This window comes from Semicossyphus pulcher, unplaced genomic scaffold (genome assembly GCF_022749685.1).
Source record: "Semicossyphus pulcher isolate SPU_LCO1_2020_fin unplaced genomic scaffold, fSemPul1.0.p SCAF_25, whole genome shotgun sequence".
In the NCBI taxonomy this organism is placed as follows: domain Eukaryota; kingdom Metazoa; phylum Chordata; class Actinopteri; order Labriformes; family Labridae; genus Semicossyphus; species Semicossyphus pulcher.
In genome coordinates, this window is record NW_027211699.1 from 9,289,255 (window position 1) to 9,312,088 (window position 22,834).

The window sequence follows — 22,834 nt, forward strand, 5'->3', positions numbered from 1 at the left end:
AACGCAGCATCAGATGATGAGAATGGGTCATCAGCTGCAGACAGTCAGGTGTGGTCGGCGGGGAGACATTCCGACCGGAGCGGAGATCCAGCGTACTCCTCCGGGACAAAAACAACGCCTTCCGCGGATCTATAAACATGACCCACTGTCAGAGCACCAAGTACAACAAAAAGACTAAAGTAAGTATTTTTTTTAAACTAATGACTAGTTTAAAGTTTCTCAAAAAAGAGTGAGAAGTTTCCTAACGTCTTGGTTTCGGGAGCAAGTCAGTGCCAGGCCAGGGTCAGGCCCACGGACGGTCACTCCGGACTGGCTAGAAAATCTAGAAGTTTCAATATTTTGTCGCTTTTAACCTGCGGTTCAAATCGTATCGAACGCTAATGAACATTTCATGAATTTGTATTATGTCTTTGCTACTCCGGTTAGAGTAGTCAACACCTAACATAACGAAAATCTTACTTATACCCTGTTTCATGCCGCTGATGAAGTAGAAACAACGACGGGTCATGGTAGCCAAAAGTCATAAAGCCATCCAAATAAATACCAATTCAACGTCCAGACGCGCATGTAGTAGTGTTTTAATGTATGCCGAATTGAAGAACGTTTTTTCGTTATCAAACGTACATACAGGTAACTTTAAAGGCTTATGTAAGCATAATTGAATTCGGTTTCTGTAAAACAGAATATTTTCATTGGAAGTTCGGCGTATACCGCTCCTAAACCTAGAAAGAGTCTAGCAAGGTGAATCATTCGTCAGTGTCACACACAAACCTCCTTGTTAAAACGGCTCATTTACAACTATATTAATAACAGTTGGTGTCATAGCAACAGTTCTTTTAAACGTTAATGTTGACTTTCAGTTGAACCAGTGGTGCTGCGTTCGTCCTTCTTGTGACCTGAAGCTTCTCACTAATGTCTCGCGCTCGTAGGCATGATGCACCAAACTACGTTCAAAATCTGGAATATATAAATCTGCTTGTCTATGGGAATATGCTCCCATCCAATTTTATATGTGTTATGTATTTATCTCAAACGGTAGGTGTTAGTCTTTAATTCGTCGTACACAAACATATAATGATATTCTAAATTAAACTTTTAGTCAGTAGTTTGCTGCCGTTTGCTCACGCCGCTGTCTCCCATTAAATGCCCAACTGCAGTCTGCTGCAAACGGCAAAAACTGATGCTCAAGTCTGATATTTTTTCAAAACAAAAGCAGTTTGGCCAACTGAAACCAAGCCGAATTGGATTATGGCTAATCTAAGACTCAACAAGATTCCGAAATGTATATTAAATAGTGTTAATCTTCGCTGATTTACAAATAAGAGTTAAGATGCACGTTTTTAAAGCGATTACTAGTCCTGCCACGCAAATAATGATCGAGGCTAGATTAGCTCACACTTGCAAGGTCCCTTTAAATACTTTGTGAGCAGCGACAGCCTTTCCTGTTTTCATGGAAAACTGCCCCAACGTTAGCCAGCCAAGCTCCACTGTTTTACTTCCCTATTAAAACTCAGTTATTCAGGAAAATTCAATGTCAGCAAGAGAGTCTGACTGTCAAGGAGCTTCTGTTGCTGCTACCTAGCTAACCCTGTTAAGTTATAGGATGGGGGTGGATAAAGCAGGATGAGGAAGTTATATTTAGTGACTCAGCTGTTGTTTGAGGAGCAGGGAGGCACTTTAAGGAGGGGCACAAAGTGCACACATCAATCATAAATGTTTTGATAATTACAGTAGTTTATTTCCTTGAACCTCATTAATTCTTTCTCCCTCTTTCTGTTTAGCACCTTTTAAACCTGGGCTAAAGGAGCAAGAAGCGAAAGTCCTCTTCATGTAATGAAACAGAGAACGGTTGACTGTTTCAAATCAGCAGAGGAACTGAAGTGAAAATAAGGGATCAGCTTTAAGGAACCTCAGCAGATGTAACCACTACTGAACTGGAGTAAGAAAGAGGAACCTCTCAGTTTCTCACTTCTTAAAAAGGGATGGAGTTTATGATGGAGCATTGGAGGAGTTCGGGGCTGTAACTGGATTTTAGATCAACTCACCCAATTACCTCTGTTATGGAGCCTTAAATGTGGGACTTCTGGAGTATAAATGCAAGGACCCCAGTGAAGACATTACATTCAGTGTTGGACCGAATCCGCAGGAGAAACCAGGGAGTGTCCACACAACACTGACACATATGTGAAGTTAAAAAATCAATGCAAAACATCTATGAGTCGCTACAAGTTGGAAATCCCCCGCTGGAGTGTCACTGGGTGGAACTGGAACTAAGGTGGAAGCATGCGATTGCACTCCGCCGTAGAGAATGAATCATTAGTACAGAGCTTTACAGAAACGCTTCATTTTCTGCTGGCTGCTGTGGTTTCACTTTGAAACCAAAGGAAATGATGTGAGCATTTGAACTGAAACTCAAAGATAAACCCAAACTGGAAAGTGCAGATTTTAAACTGGAATCATCCTCTCTTCAGCATGGGAATGCCTGATTGTTGGACTTGTGCTACTCTGAGCTTGTAGCATTGGTAGGTAGGAACAGAAACAAAAACACTGGGAAGACACAGAGTATCATTTCCTCCTCCTCCTATGAAACTGATTTTACCTGGAAATACAGGAAGAGGCCATCCAAATGGCAGGGAAGGACTACAATCATCTCTTTAAACTGCTCATCATTGGAGACTCCAGTTAGTACATTTTCATTCTTTTGAGACGTATATAAAGTGAAAGCATGTTGTTGATGGAGTCCCAGAAATGACAAATGGCTTTAAAGGGTTATTGCAGTATTTTTGAATACTTCGCTTTCTAAATGACAGGTTGCTTCAGCCGGCAGCTGCAAAACGGGCTCTTATTCTCGTCCATCCCACATTATATACAATTGTATAAAAGCATTAATATGCTTTGATAATACAGTAAATGTGCTTATATGACAACCAAATCTTGGTTTGTTACATTAACTGTGCACTTGCAGACAGTTTGACTCAACTCCAACACTGAACAAACTCTGTGATTTGTAATGGATAAACCCCCCACAGCAGTTCAGCCCAGTTTCAGACCACCCACTGGTTCACTCTGACTGCTTCAAATTTCATCAGCCGTGTGTTTTTCAAGTTTCAAACAGCAGAAATCATGTTTCCCGCTCACTTCAAAGTGCTTGAAACGTCACGGAGGTTTGATATCGGACGTAAGCACGGCTGTTCTCTGGAAGCGAGTTGTCCATGTGTAAGGTTGGGAATTTTTTAGGGCATTTATCAGTTCTGACTCACTTACTGAAACTGATTCGCTGCCTCTCTTTGTCACTTATGACAGTAAATGAAGTCTTTGGGTTTTGGTCGGCTGGTTAAGCTAAAGAAGCGATATATGAAGATGCTTCTCTGGGCTTTGGGAAATTCTTATAGGCTTTTTTCACAATTCATTTTGTTAGAGGCTTACAATCTGGAAGCATGAGCTGATGCACTGTGATGAACTCTCATCTCTCTGGATTTGATGTTGTTTGTTTTTAGCGATGAGACAACGACGCATCGCTCGTAATCTGATTGGAATCACTTTACAAACATCCCTCAGATTGGCTCGGATCCAGGCTTTCTAAAATCAATCCAAGTCCAATTAATAAGATTTAGGCTGGCAGTTGGATCAAGGTCGAGGACGAGGAATGAGAACAGACCTGCTTTAGATCGTCCTCCTACCTGCAGCGTGTTATTATTGTGCTGTAATTAGATTTCATCCCCTCAGTACTGTCTACTGTGAAGCATTGATACTATTTAGAGCAAATACATTGTATTGTGAATGCTGCACATGCTGTTATAGCTATTGATTGATTGTGTGGAAGGAAGCTTAATCACCAAGAGGCAGTTTCATGAATCTGTTTTCAGTTCTCGTACAATTTGGACTTTCATTTCTCAACAATGTTCTTGTTTTACTTTTGACTTTAGTATCAATTTATGCACAAGATGTGTTTCTATCTTCGCAGTTTTAAGTTCTTTTTGGGGAACAACTTCAGGAGGTTTCCTCAAGGAGAAGTATTTTCCAAGAATTCCCAGTTTAGGATAGGACTTTATTGTCATTGCATAGAAGAATACAACAAAACTTAGCTTCTGCGATCCTGTGCAGCATGCGGCATTCAGTGTTGTTTGAGGACAGCTAGTCAGGGCGGTTACAGGTTTCAGTCTCTATAATGGTTCCCAAAAGTTCTTTCAGTGGTCTGCCTCGACCATTGGAATTGCAGAACCCTGTGTTATTTATTCACATATTTAAAACTGCATCAGCTCTTCAGGCTTTCACATTTGTCACTGCTGGGACTCCCCCTCCCCTTTAAAACTTGTTGAGGTAAAGGTGCTTTCCTTTCGCCTGCAGACATTCAGCATTTTGCCAGTTTAGGGAAAAGCAAATGCAGCAATTTTAAGATTTATATTTTCTTCCTCGCTTTCAGAGATATCGCATTCGATAGATTACAATGAATCTTGTTCTAACTATTTGTTATCGTAGGTAAAATCTTTTGCTGCCTGCTGCTGCTTCATTCTGGTTTGTCCGCTCTCTTTTCAACATGTTGCCACTAGTTTTCTCTGCAGTTATTTTATCAAGAGAACTTTTTTCAGGATTGTAGTTTCAACCTTTGCTCTCATTTCTTACTTTACTTCACTTTTGTTTTCCTGCTCCTCGTGACTGTTATTACTGGAAAGGCTGTCACTCAGGATGGGGTGGACCCAGACATACCTGGCTCTTCCTGATTGGTCACATTCATGTCCTCAACCTGAGTTACTTGCTTAATTAATCTCTCTGATCTGTGTCTCTTTCAGATGTGGGGAAAAGCAGCCTTCTGCTCCGCTTTGCAGACAACTCCTTCTCTGGTGAGTTTCCACAGCTTGCTTTAAGTCCGATGAAAGAAAATCCCTCCATACTTGTTATTATCAGTGCATTATGGACAGAGTTCAGTGACACTTTAGGCTCCATGAGATACGGTAATATGCAATAACCAGGATACTCTTGTCCATGTCGACACACTCTTACTGAAACCCTCCTGTCAAGAGGCCCTATCGGCTACAATAAGTGAAAACATCTGTGTGGATGGACACGGAGAGAGTGAAGGGCTTAACTTGGCAACGAGGACATGCAGCTGCCACAGCAGGAATTAACCCCCGTATAGGGATTTATGTTTCTCATATCCATTCACAAACTTAACTGTGTTTAGAAGAAAAAAAAGGTGCACATGTATTCATGTCCAAAACATTCTTTAACAGTTGCTGGAGCAAGTGAAACATTTGAGGCAAGAATTGATTCTGCACGCTGTTCTGCTCCCACAGTCATTTTACACACAAAGCAGCATTAACAACAATTATTATAGTGTTCTTACGTACCTCAACGTGATCTCGAGTCTGCAGCTGTGACTGGGCTTTAAAAGAGAAACCGTGTGTGTGTTTTCAAAAAGCAATGCAGGCTTTATTATCAGGTGACATCATCTGAAACACAAAGAAAAAACAGTCGGACAAAAACTGAAGATCTGACACACTTCACATCAACAGTGTATAAAAATCATTGTGCAAGCAAAGAGCAAATTCTACTACTTCAGCCAGATAATACTTTGAGCCACACAGGAAGATCAGCTTCCTACTGCAGCGGCATTTTAACACAGACGAATTAACGTAAAAAAAAAAAACCTATAACAAAAGAATTCTGATTGGATTGACCTCAAAATCAGAAAAATAACACCCAGATGGTAAAATGAAAAAGATGTCATGCTGTGTGTCTGAATCTTAATCTGATGAAAGTGTGTAAGCCTGTAGCAGCCGTATTTGCAAAGAGGCCTCAGCCGAGGGATGCTTGCAGGTCCTGTGCTTGCACACAGATAGTATGACAGGGTGTCTATGTTGTCTGTCATTGTGACCTTTGACCGTTCTCTGTTGTCCTGCAGGCAGCTACATCACCACCATCGGCGTCGACTTTAAGATCCGAACAGTAGACATCGATGGAGAGCGGGTCAAGCTGCAGATTTGGGACACAGCGGGGCAGGAGAGATTCAGAACCATCACATCGACGTAATGACCTCTTTACTAAAGCTGGTTTCATGTTCCTCTGTTCTCTGCATCCTCCTGGTGTGTCTCATTCTGTTTCACCTTCTCTGTCTCCAGGTATTACAGGAACACCCACGGTGTCATTATTGTTTACGACGTGACAAATCCAGAGTCGTTTGTAAATGTAAAGAGGTGGTTAAACGAAATCTCCCAGAACTGTGACAACGTCTGCAAGATCCTGGGTGAGTCATCTCTATAAAATAGGAATTCTGGTATTCTTAAAATTTATTTATATTTTGGGATTTAAATGACTTAATAGGCACAAAAAGTTTTGGAATTGCTCCGTTAGATCGCTTCAGCCGGCGTCTACAAAGCTGGCTGTAACACAAATGATCCCAATCAAAGAACATCCACTAAAAGTGCTTGTGTTTGTCCCTGAAGGGCTCAGAGTGATGTTCTCAGTGTCTGACAATATTACAGAAAGGTCGTTTTCTTTGAAAATGACAGAAAAAGCTGTTGCATCACTCCCTTCAAAGCCCACCAGACTCCATTCACAAAAAGAGTAATTTTACCTTGCAGAGCGGAAGAGTTTCTGGTCTACAGCTGCGCTGCCTGGATATGTTTGTTAATGTTGTGTGTCTTTGTTGTTCTTAAAGGTTAGTCCGAGTCCAATGCAATATTTGTGTAACACACAAAAACTAGTTTTTTACCTGTTTTAAGTCATTTAGATCCTCAGAAATGTAACACAGGTGTAAACACAGGCCACACGTTTGAAATTCCTGTGCAACTCTTTAAACATTGAAACTGGCTCATTTATAGGTTGGGCAGTTTCGATGCTTCGTTTATCAGAGGAGACTTTTTGTGACCCAGGAACCAAAACTAAAACTATGTTCCTGTAGCTGAAATGAATAAGACTTCTTTGAAAAGTTTCAGCTCGTTCAAACAGCTTCCTTTCTGTGAGGTTTAAAAGAAATCTTGAGTCTAGTTCGACGAGCAATCTCACTATCTCAGTCAGATTGTGAATGCACTTAAAATACTTGCTGTCTTTACTCTCTACTTCAGTTTCTTATTATTTTAGAAATGTACAAACTTGTACCAGCATGCAGGAGTCCTGAAATAGTAGAAATAAACCGATGCTTCCTGTTCGCTCTCTCAGTGGGAAACAAGAACGACGACCCGGCCAGGAAGCAGGTGGACACTCAGGACGCTGTGCGTTTTGGGGAGTCGATGGGGGTTCGGGTGTTCGAGACGAGTGCCAAAGAGAACATAAATGTAGAAGAGGTAAAATTCACTTATTTGTTCGTCTGTTCACCTGATAATATAAGTGATGCGTATTTGCATGGGTAGATTCGTGTTTTCCTTTTGTAAAATTGTCTTAAAATCTTTTATTGATTATTCTGCTTATTGCCTTAAGTTACAAGTCAGATAGCTTGTTGCAGCTGTACAACATTTTACAATAAATCTGAAGACTACAAGTTGTTGTTTTGTTTCTCAGATGTTCATGGCCTTCACCCACATGGTGCTCCGGGCCAAGAAGCAGAGCCAGAACCGAGCGGAGCGGGAACGAGAGCGGGAGAAGGACACGGTCAACATAAACGCCCAGAGAGACCGAGACCGCAGGAAGAGAGGGAAGAAGTGTTGCTGAGGCCGAGAAGCCGCTCATCGCTCATCGCTTCCATGAAAAGCATTAAAAGAAGATTGGGAAAACCGTGCCTTAGGAGAGAAGCGTTTGATCCTGCAGACATGAATGTTTGAAACTGTGCGGTTCACTGTTTACCACGCCGAGTGACAACAGGCTACAGGTCAGTCTGCTTTACTGTTGGTGTGACTGTAACTGAGGCTGAGGGACGTACAGCCTGTCTGCACGGACTCATGTAGCAGCCTGGAGGTTACATCAGTTAAAGGGTCATTCTGGTGTTTTTGAATTTTAAGTGCATTTACTACAAATCACACTTTAAGCACTCTGCGGTGTTTTAGAGTGGGGAGGAGGAAGCCTGGCATCTCTGCAACTGATGGCCCGGATGACCACGACATTTTCTGATGATATTCATGATCTAATACTTAAAGTGGCCCATGGCCTGCTCATAAGTGCCACCATAAGGGTAAAGTTTCAACGGATACACAAGAAATATATCAGTCATGGTGATGTAAAATCTTCTCTTAATATTCAGTTTCTAAGAGGATGAATCCTTATATATTTCAGTGACACATGGCCTTTTAATTTGTGCCAAAGTTACGTTAAAATTTCAACCTAAATACAAGAAATTAATCAGCAGGTTGACATCAAATTTTGAGCTTTATTTTAATGAGTGCAAGACTTCACAACCCAAATTTCCAATGTAAGGTTCTAAGAGAAGCTGATGTGTGGCCCCACTAAAAGATTTACAAACCCTAACACAAATGTGAGAGAGCCACACATGACGACAGATAATGATCGATTGAACAGTTTTGTTCCTGTAGTGTGTGGAGAGCAACGATCTGACCCAAACAGCACACCACACACAGATTCATTCACCATCAACCAGAGTCCAACTCTCACAGCTGGAAATCTCACCAAATCTCTCGCGGTCAAACGGGACTTTAAAGTAAACAAACATGGCGGACCACGGGCAGGAAGAACTGGTGATGATAGTTTTTGGACTTTTTACTGAAAATTCAGGAAGAAAAAAGAACAAAGTGTGGATGAAGTGGTGGAGACAGCGTGAACACGAGCTGTACATGTTACTTTATGCTTCACGTTTGCTTTTGTCGCCATGGCTGCGGTTGTTGTGGTTCGTCCTTCATTCAGCTTGCTTCCCCATTGGCTATCGTTTGGTTCCACGTGACAATCTACAAAGCGCGTGCTCGGTTGTCCCACACGTCAGGTCGTAAATATTGAACATGTTTAATATTTCAAATCGGTGCGGCCACGACGTTCTTCCGAGCAGATCGGGGGAAGTTAAATCACTCTGAACATCCCTCACACCACAGGAACATCTGGAGAGATCATCTCAAGAACCATCAAACAACCGGTCCCAAAATCAACCTGATTATCTTGTAGTGTGTACCCCGCTTAACTTATTAATGCAATTGATTAGAAATCTGCAACCCCTGATTTGTTCTGTTTTAATCTGCTAGTTCTTTTTCGCTTAAACATCCGAAAAGAGTCAAGAATCTATTTTCAATTTTTCAAGAAGCCAATGTGATGACATCAGACGTCTAGTTTGTTTGACCAACAGTCCAAACCCTAAAAACGTGGGTCAACACGCATAATTGCCATGAAATGCTGGTTGGACATTCAATATTTCCAGAGGGTTAATTCTTAACGTTTAGGCCTTAACCCCAACTTTTCCACTTGAACATAAGAAATCCCTCCTCTCTCGTTGGGGTCAAACCTCTTTCGCCCAGCTTCTGTTCTGCTCTAAGATTTGCTCATTTATCTGTTTCTTTCTCTGCGCATTAATTTTGCAGTATTCGATGGGTTAATGTTGCAGCCTGTCCTCCATCGAGGCAGCTGACGTCTTGAGACAATTCACATCACAGAACATCTTCTTTTCCTCGAACAAACAACATCCCTGAAAAGGTCGGCGCAGACATGATTGAAGAAATCTCTGCTTGTTGATTTTAATATTGCGGCGATACCAAAAGCAAACAGCTGCTGCCTGCAGGCTGATTAAAAATCCATTCATAAATCAAAAACACAACAATCTGCTTTGATACGGCGGTGAGAGATAAAGTGTATGAGATCCAAAAACACTGGTATGCTCCTTTAATTTTGCACTAGTGAACCACTGTTAAATCTGATGTTTAATTTCTTTGTCTGTTCTTAATCCAGTGGAAGTATTTGACCACTGAAAGGGAAACTGGCTGCAGTTGTAACTAAAGTGTAACTGTGACCCACTAACAGGTGTGACGAGTGCTGTCGAGTCTGTTTGCCTTATTTTAAATGAGGCCAATAATCCGAGACTACAGTTTGTGTGTAACCTCAACACAGAACAAGCCCACAATGTCCCACTTATTAGTACGTTGTTTTTTTTAATGTAAATCTGTTGCCGAGCTAAAGTGTCCAAATCCAAATAAAGCAATAAATCCAGAGCTGCTGTTTGTGTCGCGTATTTCCTCATACAGGTCTGTGCTGCCTTCAGGTGTAACGGTAATAATAGGAGGATTCAACTCTACACGATGCAGAGTGAGATTAACCCTTGACAGGTTAAGCCTATATATATATATATATTAGGGGTTGGTGTTCCCCTGTTCAGTTGTTTTTTGTCTCCAGAGAGTCAAAACCATCACTTGGCTTTCTGTGTTAGGTATTATTCTTTGGGCCAGTTTCCGTTACCGCTTATATTGTTTCCCGCTCTCCACTGACTCCCACTTCTCCTTTGTCTATCGTTTTCATAGAATCAGTGGGTGGCTGTGTGGAGTGTTGCTCCCACCGCCACTTTTAAGAAACCCAAAGGGCCCATTTTTGCTTTGACCCGTTTGGGACGAGTGCAGTGTTTTGTTAGAAACCGTGACCCCTGTCCTGACCGCCAAACTTATTATGGAATAAATCTAAATTTGGGAAATCCTAAATATATTTCTGTGCCCCTGAAATGCAGAGGAGTAAAAAGTGGAATAAAATGTTAATACTCAGGTGAAGTACCTCACATTCATGCTTAATTGCAATATGTTAGTAAATATAATGAGTTGCATTTCACAACTTTGCTTCTGCTGCTCGACCAGGACTACGACCAACACCAACTACAGGCCGATCTCCAGCCTTCCCTTCCTCAGTAAAAGACCCTCATCATGCCTTCATTACCGCCCGTCTGGACTCCTGCAATGAAGTCCTGTGCGGGATACACAGCAAATCCCTGGACAGGCTCCAGTAAGTGCAGAACTGTGCTGCCAGGGTTCTGACCCCCACCCTCATCCGCCTTCACTGGCTCCCACTCAGGTCCCTCGTCTCCTATAAAATCCTCCTTCCCACCTACAAGTCCCCCCATGCCCTGGCCCCACAGTACCTTTCTATACCCCGTCCTGGAATCCTTTGAGATCCGCAACACAACAACCCTTCACTCATTTAAAGAACTGCTTCCGTTTCAATAAGACCTGCAGTCAATAAGTCACTTTGCTTTCTTTCCTTGTACTTGTTTCTTTTTGTTTGAACTCGCATGTAAAGGCGCTGTATAAAGTTTTTATTATGACTGTAGTTTATCTTGATTTGCTTGGTTTCACCGTCATCATGGCTTCTTCTGTGTGTGGACTTGAGCATCATATCTGAGGACTTTGGACTCAACAAATTCAAAGATGACTCAAACGTCAGTGACTTCACCTGGACTTTGGCCTTTTGACTCGCAGACAGTTAACAGAATCAACTCTTCATTTTCCTGACACTGATACTCTGAATCAATTCCACAGAGGTTAATCAAGAGACGGGAGGAGGGAATGTTTTTGGCAGAAGAGACCTGAAGACAGAGAATATAACAACTTCCTTTAAGAGATAATAGCTAAGACCCAACCCTTGACTTTTGCCCCACTCTTAGATGGAAATGAACGGGGCTGATCCAAATGTTCCTGTGTTTACACTGTGTGGAAGTTGCCGTTGTCGGCCATTCTTATTAAGATGAAAGACTCAAATTGTGCAGAAAGAAAGCAACAATGTTGGAGGTGAAAACTTTGAGAGTTTCACGCTGCAGATGAATGTAGGAAAAAAGGCAATCTGCTAAAATGAAAGTGATAAGTTGTCAGTAACGTTGTTGTGTCTCAGGTGGATTCAGACAATCACACACGAAGCATTAAGTGCTTTCATTTGAAAATCAGACCTTTCAGAGGAAAAGCCTTTATTTAACGATGATGCATTCAAATGTCACAAAGTTCTGCTGTGTTGTCCTGAACTTGAAGACCGTCCCGTCTTTCAGCAAAAATCTGCAAGCAAACAAATTTACTGCTGAAATTAGCACATCGAGTTCTCTTCTTTCCCAAACCCCGAAGGTGAGAAGGGACATTCTCCTACATTTCCCACAGCACTTGAATGCAGCGTCCTGCTCGATCAGTGTTTTCTCCACGTTTGGCTCCGGCTCTCCTCCATCAGGTGGATTTGGGGAGTCTGTAGACGCCTGCAGACGTCAGCAGCTGATGCTCCCTGACTTTCCTCTGCAGGAAAGCCTCCAGCTCGTTGACGTCCATCTCAGTGACCACCGGTCCCGTGGCGACGAACATCCGGAGCATAGAGTGGATGCGCTCCAGTGTCATACTGTCCAGGTTAGTCAGCATGGCCTGGATGTAGGCCCAGAACAGCTGCAGAGACAGAGCGAGCGTTAATGACTCTGTTACACTCATACCAGTTAAGCATACTGAATTAAATTTAATTGAAAATAAAAGTATGTATTCAGCACCTGCAGCTTCTCCTCCCTCTGCTCCGACTGGGTGGTGGTGTTGGAGTCTCTCTCCTCGTCGCTGTCGATCAGCATCACGCCTCTCTCCATCTTCTCTTTGGACGAGCCCGTCTCCACCACGTAGTACCGACCCCCCGCCTCCTCCCTCAGCACGCCGTGCTGCTGCCACAGAGCCAGCTTCCTGTGCACCAGGTCCTTCGGGGCTCCCAGCTTCACGCTCAGCTCCTCCAGAGTCCAAGAACCTGCAGGACGACAAACATCCATAAGCGGTCAGATCACTGCTGTCCTGCCGATGTGGCCCTGGTAGAAACGTTGGGCGGAATATTTTGTATTCACCTAAATCTCTACTGTCGACTTAATTTTTTGACAGAAATTGAAATGTAGTTATCTGTTTCCAATTTGAAGGGAAAGGTCGTACTTTTCTCCTGGAAGTGCAGGATGATGGCAGCGTGGATGGGGGACACGTTGAGGTTGGTCAGGGTGCGGTCCTCCAGCTCCACGTCCAGAGTAACGGAGCCCAGGTGAGGCTTCCAGCTCAGCGTCCTCATGGCCTGAAACACACGAGACAAACTGCTGTCACCTTCTGTTGGTTGATTAACAAAGTTAATTTTACCAGATTGATCTTCAGATTGTTTCAACATAGGTGAGCCCTACCTTGAGTTTCTCGTAGCGGTGTGTGTACGCCTCCATGCTCTGGCAGACCAGCGGAGGCAGCTCCAGCTTGTCCTCCTTCAGCGGCGGCCAGAACTCGGAGGACAGGATGATGGCCGACAGGGACAGCGGCGGCTGCTCCTCCTCGCTCAGCCTCGACTCCTCCTCCCGGATGTTACTGTTGATCCTGCGAGAGTCCGCCATGTCCTGAACCGGAGACAGAGGACGGGAACGTGAGACGAAAACTATTGAGTCTATAAACTCTGAGCACATTTTGAACACTGTCCCCGTTATATGTGGGGAAATTATGGTTGGGGACAACAGAGGACTTGGAAACAAAGGGGAGGTAAGTTCATCTCATGTGTAGTGTCATGTTGATGACATGTTGTCAGACAGTGTTTACCTTCAGCATGACCTCACAGTAATGCATGTGAGACTCCCCAAACCGGAGCTTCAGCAGCTCCACGTTACGAATCTCCCTGAAAACACACAACAGAGACCGAACTGAAGAAAAGACACTTTCAACACGAGCAGAAACAAAATCATCACGAAAGCTTGTGATAGGATCCTAAAGTGAGCCAATTCAAACCCACAATTACGACGTGTTCCTGTCATTTCTGCTTGTAATTATGGAGTTGTATATATACATAAAAATAAACTCCTTTGCATGCAGGAATTTCTTTACAAATATAAATATTACCATCATATTTATTAGGGATGCACCGATTGAGAAAATCAGGGTGTCAAGTGTCATTTTTGTAATTATTAATGCCCTCGTCTGGATAAGGGGCCAAAATTAACTTTAATTATTAAAAAAATACATTTCCCAAAACATCTTTTTCTTCATCTCCTTTGACTCTATAGTTAATAAAAATAAGTGATATTTATGACTTGGAAAGTTAATTTTGAACTGTCTGAAACTGTATTAAACCCACATTTTGCAGACACGGCCTTTTACTGTCAGCAGTGTTTTGAACCTGCAGTCGTACAACTGGGGATGTTGTAAACTTGGGAATCGTTGATGCTTACACCATCACCAACAGAAGCTGAAGCTCTCTGATCTTATGTTATTTTTTTAAAGCAAGGACTGTTTGTTTCCTAGAGCAGCTTGTTTATTTGTTGTTTCCGTTTCATGAAGGTGCTGGTGCTCTCCTCCGTTTGTAAGAAAAGAAACGTTGTTTTGTGACGGTTGGTTCGGGTTAAAGATATGGAGTTGTCAATTGTACGAGGGCATTTATGAACTGTACATCACATGGTGAGGGGGAAAGAAGACCTGAACCTTAAGCCACAGTTAGTGTGCTCAGTCGTACCTGGCAGTGTTGTAGTTGAGTTGGTGCAGCAGCCTGTCGGCCAGCACGGCTCTGTACTCGTCTATGAAGATGCCTTTACTGCCGTAGATACTGACCAGCAGGCTGATGATGTCAGACGAACGACGTTTGGAGCCCATCTTATCTGAAAGAGAATCAGACTCTTAGTGAAATCCACCAGCAAACAGCTGACGATGACCACAAGCAGCGTGATGCGTTTACTGACCGGGGACGGCGTCGGTCGGGTCCGGAGTCCAGTCCTCGGGGTCGTTTCCTTCCTCGTCGCTGTCCTGCATCTCCAGAGTCACCGGGTCTCCTCTGGACAGCTCGGAGGCCAAGTCCGAGCAGCCCTCTGCGTCTCCGGTCAGACCGGCTACGATCTGCCTCACCGTGTCCTCCCGGGTCCTTAAACGCACCGCAGAAGTTTAGACACAACTTAACTATAAAGGTGAGTAACTGATCCTTTTTACCTGTTTGTTTTTATCAGCTTTTATCCACAACAAATATCCACAACCTTTACCACCATATCAACAATTATAAAACCCTGTATCAGTATAATCTGACTCACCTGAGGTACTTGCGGATTGGCTGGCAGGCGACCTGCAGGATGACCATGGACGGGTCGAGCTCTCTGAGGGCCTTGATGGCGGAGATGTAAACGGTGAGGATGTCAGACGTGTGAACGCCTGAGAGAAGATGCAACAGACACAGAAGAATTCAAATAAAACTGTTTAAAATAGATTTTATTCTGCTGCTATTAAAAAATATATAAATAGAAGACTTTGAGACATTTTTAAGAGGATTATTTATGCAAGGACTAATTACCAACCATTCTGATAAAAGTAGTCCCAGAACTGACGTAAGGTAAATGAACGATTAGAGAAAAACGTACTTCTTAGGTCTACATTTGTTTCAAGAGACCCCGAGGCGCATCACCGTTAACTTCATAAACCAAATCTATTTTTAAGTCTTCTCAAAATTGTGTTTAAGACAATTCAAGGCCGACATTATAGATTTGTCAGCAGAAAGCCTGTAAACGTCCCCGTGGCCGACTGACCTGGGTGCAGCAGACGGCTCTCAAAAGCAGACTTCAGTGAGGTGAGGAGCTGCTGTCTCTGGTTTGTTCTTTCCAGACAAAACTTCAGATCTTCGATGGCAGCTTTAGACTCTGGGAAATCTGAAAGAGAGATAAAAACCACGAGCTTAAGAGCTGAGCTCTCGTCTTTGCAACCTTCGTTAACAATCTGGTTTGTGCACAAGAGATGGGACGTTTTGAAATAACCAAATCAACATGCAGTTTTCTCTCACCTCTGATGATACTGAAGAGCTCCTCTATCCTCATGTTAACGTAGATCCTGCAGAAGAACTGATGCATGTGGCATCTCCACTGCTTCAGGACGGAGCTGGCAGGCTGGCCGCCCTGGATGCTGGGAGCACTGGGAGCGTTGGGAGTAGAGGCCAGGCCTTCTCTGTCCGCCTCGCTCGCAAACACTTTGCTCAGCCAGCCCAGCACCAGCTCCAGCCACTGCTCACAAGAGACATTACATGTTGACATGATTAAAGACAAACTTCACACTCAGTGATGGTGGGAGAGACTGTTGGATGTTTTACCTCCTGGAACTCCAGCAGGAAGGAGCGTTCGTACTCGCCCCTGCAGTGCTGCTCCATCCGCTGCTCGATGAGCTTGTGGAGGATGGAGGTGATGGCCTCGGAGCTGACCCACTCCAGCAGCTGGAGTCTGGAGCTACAACCACATAAAAAGCCAATTGTTCATGAAAAATGTTATCCTCTTAAAATGTCTATGGTCATTTCTGTATCTCTTCTGTAAAGGTGTTCAGCAGTTCAGCAGTATGTTTGTTACTTAATCATGAAAATAATCTTGCTCACAGTATGTGGCTGAGCTCCTGCAGCTGCTCCAGGGCCTCCTGACACCAGCACTGCTGTGTCGGGACCCCGCAGCCCCGGCAGACCCCTCCTCCTTCAGGGCCATCGGGAACCTCGCCCCCGTCCTCGGCCTCCCCCTCCTGGTGCATGTAGACAGTGAAGGTCCTGCTGTAAAACTCCAGCACTCGCTCCTGAAGCACTGGGGAAGGGGAGAAGAGGAGGAGGGCCCTGATGATGGTGAAGGCCCGCTCCTGGAGGCCCTTGGACCCTGGACCACAGAGACTACCACAGCCCTCCTCCTGCCACGTCCCGAGCCTCTCCAAACCGCCTACAAGAGGAAGAAAGGATGCTTGAATATAGTTGCTGATAGAAACAAAAAGGCTTAGCTCAGAGAGTTTCTCTTCTTACCAAGGAAAGGTTCCAGCTGCCCTAACAGAGTCCGAAAGGCAGTGAGGAGAACCCAGGCCCTGCCTCTCTCCTCCAGCTCGTTCTCCGGCTGCTTGAGTCCAGACCAGAACTCGGGAACCACAGAGGAGGACAGACGCATCTGCAAAGTCTCCAGCAGCCAGCTTCCCAGCAGCCGGCTCAGACCCTGATTAGATAGCAGGGCCATCGAGTCCGAGAAGCTCTGCTCCGTCACCGAGCAGACAGGAGAGATCTGGGAAATGGAAAGATTAAAGTTATCTGTTCTGACAGAAGATGTAGGGTCATAGTAGGGCCCTATTACAGGTTAATGTAGCCATCCAATGCAATGAAAAACTAGAAGATGCAAGACCAAAGAAAGTTCACACGTCACTTTTTAAGATGTGTCTGCCATAGATGGAGCCCCTTAAATGTAGCTATGATCTACAAGCTACTTGTTGTCAGTCTCCTTGTGGTCTCTGGTTTGTTGATCACAGGGAAGAGGAAGAGCATTACAAATATGCCGAATATAACCGAACACCCTTACTACTTCGTGGCTTGTCCTTAATTGTGTCCCGCTGAGTATGAACCATCGCTACTGGCAAGCAATCATTTAAGTGTTAAATATTTGAATAGGATTCGGCGATGTCGGCACAGCCCATGTTAGCTTCTGGGGCATTTGGCAACGTGATTCCAGCAATAAAGCCCACTCACCAAAGCAGCAGTGACAGTTTCCCAAGCTTCGGCAACTCCTAGTTGTGATGCTGATTCCGATTCCATCACTATTTCATCCATTTTTCTTGGACTTTCTTTAGACACAACGAACTAGCTAGTTTAAGTTAAACATTTAAACTTGTTCTAACGCAAACGTCTATGCACGTGTACGCATGATGTTTTTATTTGTAACATAAACCTATGAAAACAATATTGCACATATCAGTGAAATCCCTCTGTTAGGAATTTGAAATAACGTTACACGGTCCTTCTTGCGTATCGCGGGTTTACTTCTTCTCCACCATCTTCTTCGTCCAATGACTTTCCGGCAGACTGTCTGCTAAGAAGTTTTACACTGCCCCCCATTGTTAGCAACGCGCATAGGTCGTTGCAGTGCCTCGCTGTTGATAATAATTTTATTTTGAAAGTTGAGAGGAAGTGTAAGTATGGTCTTGTCTTTAACCTGTTGGACTTGACAGTTGACCCGCTTGATGAGTGTTCAGCGCCCTTCAGTGGTGACAGTGGGGAACTTCAACATGTTTCTTCACAACATTTTGATATCCGTATTACAGTTACTGATATCAGTATGTCAAAAAATGTTATTAACTGTCATTATTATAAGCAGTTATTAAAATATATACATTTGTAATAGTTGCATTGATCAGTAATCTTTTTTTCTTTTTTTTTTACATGCTCTCTAGTGGCCACATTGAAGAAGTACAACTGCACAAGCATTACAATAGACACATTTAATACAAATTAACTTCCGGTTGAAACTTTACAACAGGTAAAAAAACCAAGTGTAAACTTTGTTTTTAAAAGTGCTAGGCAAATAAAATAATAATTATTATCATTATATTGAAAATGCAGGTTTTACATGTAAACATTTTTTAAAATGTGTTTTATGTTTTTAATAATGAACATTGGCAATAATATTATAGATTAATAATAAAAAGTTACCATAAAATATGCATTGAACACGACAGGAACAATAAGATCGAAATGTATCAGATAAATATTATGGATATTACGGCCATTTAAATAATGGTACCAAAACAGAGGTGCAGTAACGCACTGCGACCACTAGAGGGCAATAAAAGCTCATAATTATTCACTGTCAAATTCTAAGATCGTCAAGTCAGACATACTAGCATCGAAATACTTCCGGTAGGTTTATTCAAAATAAAATTTCCAAAAAGGTTAGAAGGATAAATTCGCTTTTGAGTACACGAATGGGGATGTCAGCAGGTAGCAGACGAAAAGGGGTGTAGCCTATGGTGCGATTCTTAGCGTGTTGAATTGAGCTGAGGACACTTCTCAACGCGACACTTTTATTTTGAAAGGTCTATGGCTATCTGGTTTAACGGCTAGCTACTAGCGGCTCACTCAACATCATCATGGCAGCGGAGTGCGAGTAAGTTTGTTGACAGCATGTCTCAGACAAATTACATGATATATAGGTTATTTAGTGCACAGCTCATGTACTCTGTGGTAGATACTGCTATAAGTTAAATTAAATGTAGCTGGTCTGATATACTTAGCTAACGGCAATTAGCAACACAGTGTGGGAGCTAACAAGCTAACGTTAGCTTAATTTGTGTTATAAAATAGCACAGAAAGGTAGCCTTATTTCTCATATACCTTATATATTTTGCCTCGCAGTGTGCTGTCTGAAATCGAGGTGCTTCAGTCCATCTACCTGGATGAACTGCTGGTCAACAGGAGAGAGGACGGGTAAGAGAACAGTTAGCTTAACATTCATCACTTTCATTCGCTTTGGCTTTGACTTATGTTTATGTAGTGCTTGACAGCACTTGACTGTTAGGACTAATAGAAGAGGAAAAAGTAACACTCAATGTCGTGTTTCTGACCTTTAAAGTCTTTGTTTATCTAACAAACCCAAACTCGGCCTCATGCAAGTCTGCAACACAGTTTTATGTAGAAACTGCTTTAAAGACAGTTGTCCTCATTCTGTGCCCACATAGTTTAAAGCTAGAGTCATGAATGCAGTGTAGCCTGTCGGGCCTTGTGATGCTGTTTTGTTGCATCAGCCTTGTTGATATCTTCAAACACTTGATGAGCAATGATTTTTAAGTCTTCCTCGGCCTCCTTTGGCTCCAGTGTTTTGTCTCCTAATTTTAAAGACCGATGATAAAGCTGTTGTTGTTTTATGTCCTCCAGGGGCTGGGAGGTGAGCCTGGTCCTGTACCCGTCCACAGCCGAGGACTCTGTCTCTCAGTTTGTCCGACTCACCCTGACTTTGACCCTAGATCAGCAGGTACGCCCTCTACTATCTTATACTGTAGATTGTGTACACAGTGAGAACAGCACAGAAACACAAGCTGTAGATGTTGTTGGTTTAATGAGACACTTATGTCATTATTTTCTGTCTCTATGACACACAACAATGATGTTTTGTTAGGGCTAATTCCACTAATCTATATATTTTTTACTGTCAACAAATCTCATGACTGGTCTTTCCTCCTCTGTGTGTCCAGTATCCCTCCTCCTCTCCAGCCATCTCCATTCACAAACCTCGGGGGCTCTCTGATGACAAGCTCAGCAGGTAAGACGTGAAGCTGTGGACCGATCACACTCACTGCTTTCTGCTCAGGATATTTTTACACTGACTTTAAACTCCTGTAATCATGTGCAACCCCTTTCTCTTAGTGTCCAAAAGTGTCTTCAGCTGGAGGCTCAGTCCTGTCTGGGTTCACCAGTGTTGTATCAGCTCATTGAGGTCACTATATATAGTGCTTTTTAAAATTTATATATATATATAATTAATAAGAACGTGATTGCAGTGGATGATTATCTTATGAATGGATATATTATGGTAATGATCTACAGGACTGCTGCTCAAAGTCACAACGGTCCTTCTGTTTTTACTCCTTCAGAAAGCGAAAGAAATCCTGACTGAAAGCAACATTCCTTACGGGAACTGTGTCATTTGCCTCTATGGCTTTAAGGTACGCAGTTTGCCATCTGTCACATTGTCTGCAGGTGTCAGAACGTTGAAGAATTCAGCATCATTTCCTCACTTTTATTTGAATCCATACATACATTCAACACTTTCTCTTTCGGTAGTCGTCCAGACTAAGAAAGATCCCTTTCTCCTCTTTTTAATCAGAACTCTTTTAATCAGCTTTGGTTTTAAAGTATGAGTCAAGGTGATGTCTGTGTGAGTGCAGTTTTAAAGGATGACTCTGGTATATTTAAACCTGGGCCCTAAATATGTGTGTTACACAAATATTGTGTTGGTTCTGAACTTAACATTTAAAACACCACAACGACACAAACATACTAATCCAGTGGGGCACCGGCGTCTCCCGTTTCCGCTTGCCTAAATAAGGTTATAATAAGTTTATGTTGTGTTTGAGGCCTTTTCTGCTGCCAAAAGTTGCAGAAATATACTTTAATGCAGGACTTAAAGTTCTTTTCTGCAGCCATTTCCAGAAATGTACCTGAATCTGCATGTAATACAACTCTATGCAAACCCCTGTGACTGTGTGTGTTCAGGAGGGAGAGACGTTCACCAAGACGAGCTGCTACCACTACTTCCACTGCCACTGCCTCGGCCGCTACGTCAGCCACTCCGAGAGCGAGCTCCGGCAGAGGGCGAAGGAGTTAGAGGAGGACAAGACCAGAGACAGATCAGACTATCAGGTCAGACATCAGCTAAAGACTTCTGGTTAAAGAAATCTTTCTTAACAAGCTCTTAAATCACTGATTCTTTTCACAGGAGCTGACTGTGGTGTGTCCCGTGTGCAGAGAGACTCTGACTTACGATGTGGATCAGCTGCTGGAGTCCCCTGCTCCCCAGCTGCCAGAGGTAAAACCAGCTTCCAAAGGAAACTTCAACTTTAAATGAAATGAGGTTGTTCAGTTGTTTCCAAGGTCAAGAATAAACTCACAGTTTGCATGTTTAGAAAATCAGAACATTAAAAGGTTTTGTGTTTCACTCAGCTGGACGGAGCAACGATTGGTTCAAGTTTTCAACAGAAGTGGTGTGAACTCCAGAAAATTCTAGAGAGACAGAGATCCAAGGGTGGGATCATTGACCCCGAGGAGGAGTCCAATCGTTTCCTCATCCATATCAACGAGGTAAGAATGAATCAGAAGTCTTATCGGCACATTAAGACGTGCCTTTATCATTTATTGTTCAAGCCGGCTTGTGTATTATTGTTAGTAGTTTTTTATAGTGTTATCAGAGCATTCACGTGTCCTTTTAGCAAATCAGAGTGTAAAATTGTCATTTACAGGCTCCATCTGCTGAAAACGGAGACCTGGATGAAGACATTTCTCCTGACCCCCCGGTGCCCTCTGCCTCTAACGTTTCCTTTCATCAAACTGGTGCCAGAGCGGACAGGTTTGCTCCTGGACAGTCCCACGGCAGAGGCGGGCAGGGCCAGAGGCGTCAGAACCACATGAGGTGGCCGAGGAGGGGAGGCAGGTCCAGACCACAACACTGGAGAGCTGCCCCCATCACACAGCACCTGGACAAACTCTCCCTGTCCTCAGACGGCACTGAAGGACCAAATAAAGCCAAAGCTCAGGGTAGCCATGGAACACGTGGCCAAAAGATGCAAGTAAATGCAGAGCTCTGTCAATCAGAGTCAAGCAGTGAGGTCTATGAGGAAAAAGAGACCCCTGTTCCTCCAGGCGATCAGCCGGTGTGCCAGGCAGCCTCGGAACCTGAATGCCCAAAAGATGCTGCAGACTCCGGAGGCAGTCGTGGTCATCCTGGAAGGAGAAGGGGTCCTCACCAACCTGTCCACCACACCGGGGCCCCTGGGCCGGCTCACTTCCACTGGGACGGACGAGCTCCAAGAAGCAGGGGAGGGGCCAATAATCAGTACAGCAGAGGAGGGGGACAAAGACGGGGTCATGGCAGGGGCTACCAACACAAGGTGGTGGAGAGAGACAGGGGCAGGGAAGAGGTGCTATGACAAAGGGCAACAGGAGGGCTAATGAACAAGTGTATGAGTGCCTCCATCATCAGTCTGCATAGATTTAAGCCCTGCACCAGAAATGACATTCAGTGTAGTCTCCTATCCTCCTGTACATCAGCGTTATCCTGGTCTCTGCTATGCATTCTCGTGCACACTAATATCAGATACAGATGGTTGTTGCTTTTTGTTGTGGTGCAATATGACTTGAAAGAACTACAAATTAAATCTTCTCTGGAAGTAAATGTGTCTGTATTTCCTTAGGTTAAAATGCATTTTTTTTTTATCTTTATTAATTTATTTTCATTTTTTCTTATGACTTTATTGCACTCATTCCAAATCTGTGTTTTAATTAACAGCCACATTTAAACACATTTATTTACAATGTATACACATGACTGAGAAATGTGTTAAAAGAAAATCCTTTTTCCTTTCTTAACCGTAGAAGGTTTGCGGAATTTATCGGAATTTAAATGTTCTGCACTTGGCAGTCAAAGTTAGGAGCCTTGAAGTAGGGCTAACTATGATTCATGGGAGATGTAGTTGTTTAAAGCTTCAGCACGTCT

At 43.3% G+C, this 22,834-nt stretch overlaps 3 protein-coding genes across 5 annotated transcripts; 2 read left to right on the forward strand and 1 right to left on the reverse strand.

The window, feature by feature from the left end:
- Window positions 1-61: 61 nt before the first annotated feature.
- On the forward strand, window positions 62-10,076 carry LOC138604440 (ras-related protein Rab-35). Of its 2 annotated transcripts, none has more exons than XM_069676377.1 (7): window positions 62-179; window positions 1,782-2,681; window positions 4,791-4,841; window positions 5,903-6,026; window positions 6,120-6,244; window positions 7,159-7,283; window positions 7,479-10,076. In XM_069676377.1, exons 2-7 carry the CDS (start codon window positions 2,627-2,629, stop codon window positions 7,755-7,757), a joined length of 759 nt encoding a protein of 252 aa, XP_069532478.1. In that variant the 5' UTR covers window positions 62-179; window positions 1,782-2,626; the 3' UTR covers window positions 7,758-10,076. The 2 variants fall into 2 exon arrangements, with proteins under 2 accessions (XP_069532478.1, XP_069532479.1); XM_069676378.1 differs by having other exon boundaries at window positions 7,498-7,728.
- A 1,693-nt stretch (window positions 10,077-11,769) lies between these two features.
- anapc2 (anaphase promoting complex subunit 2) lies at window positions 11,770-17,619 on the reverse strand. Of its 2 annotated transcripts, XR_011309279.1 has the most exons (15): window positions 17,320-17,619; window positions 16,612-16,861; window positions 16,207-16,531; window positions 15,931-16,063; window positions 15,628-15,844; window positions 15,377-15,496; window positions 14,888-15,005; window positions 14,546-14,724; window positions 14,323-14,464; window positions 13,416-13,491; window positions 13,016-13,219; window positions 12,780-12,912; window positions 12,362-12,603; window positions 11,980-12,263; window positions 11,770-11,891 (listed from the first exon to the last, which is right to left on the reverse strand). XR_011309279.1 is itself a non-coding variant. In XM_069676174.1 (14 exons), the coding sequence occupies exons 1-14, from the start codon at window positions 17,398-17,400 to the stop codon at window positions 12,054-12,056; spliced, it is 2,430 nt and encodes an 809-aa protein (XP_069532275.1). In that variant the 5' UTR covers window positions 17,401-17,619; the 3' UTR covers window positions 11,770-12,053. The 2 variants fall into 2 exon arrangements, 1 of the variants encoding a protein (XP_069532275.1); XM_069676174.1 differs by having other exon boundaries at window positions 11,770-12,263.
- A 1,002-nt stretch (window positions 17,620-18,621) lies between these two features.
- On the forward strand, window positions 18,622-22,498 carry rnf25 (ring finger protein 25). Its single transcript, XM_069676074.1, has 10 exons — window positions 18,622-18,733; window positions 18,982-19,053; window positions 19,501-19,597; window positions 19,818-19,885; window positions 19,990-20,059; window positions 20,217-20,288; window positions 20,839-20,985; window positions 21,062-21,151; window positions 21,286-21,423; window positions 21,582-22,498. Exons 1-10 carry the CDS (start codon window positions 18,717-18,719, stop codon window positions 22,266-22,268), a joined length of 1,458 nt encoding a protein of 485 aa, XP_069532175.1. The 5' UTR covers window positions 18,622-18,716; the 3' UTR covers window positions 22,269-22,498.
- Window positions 22,499-22,834: the final 336 nt, after the last annotated feature.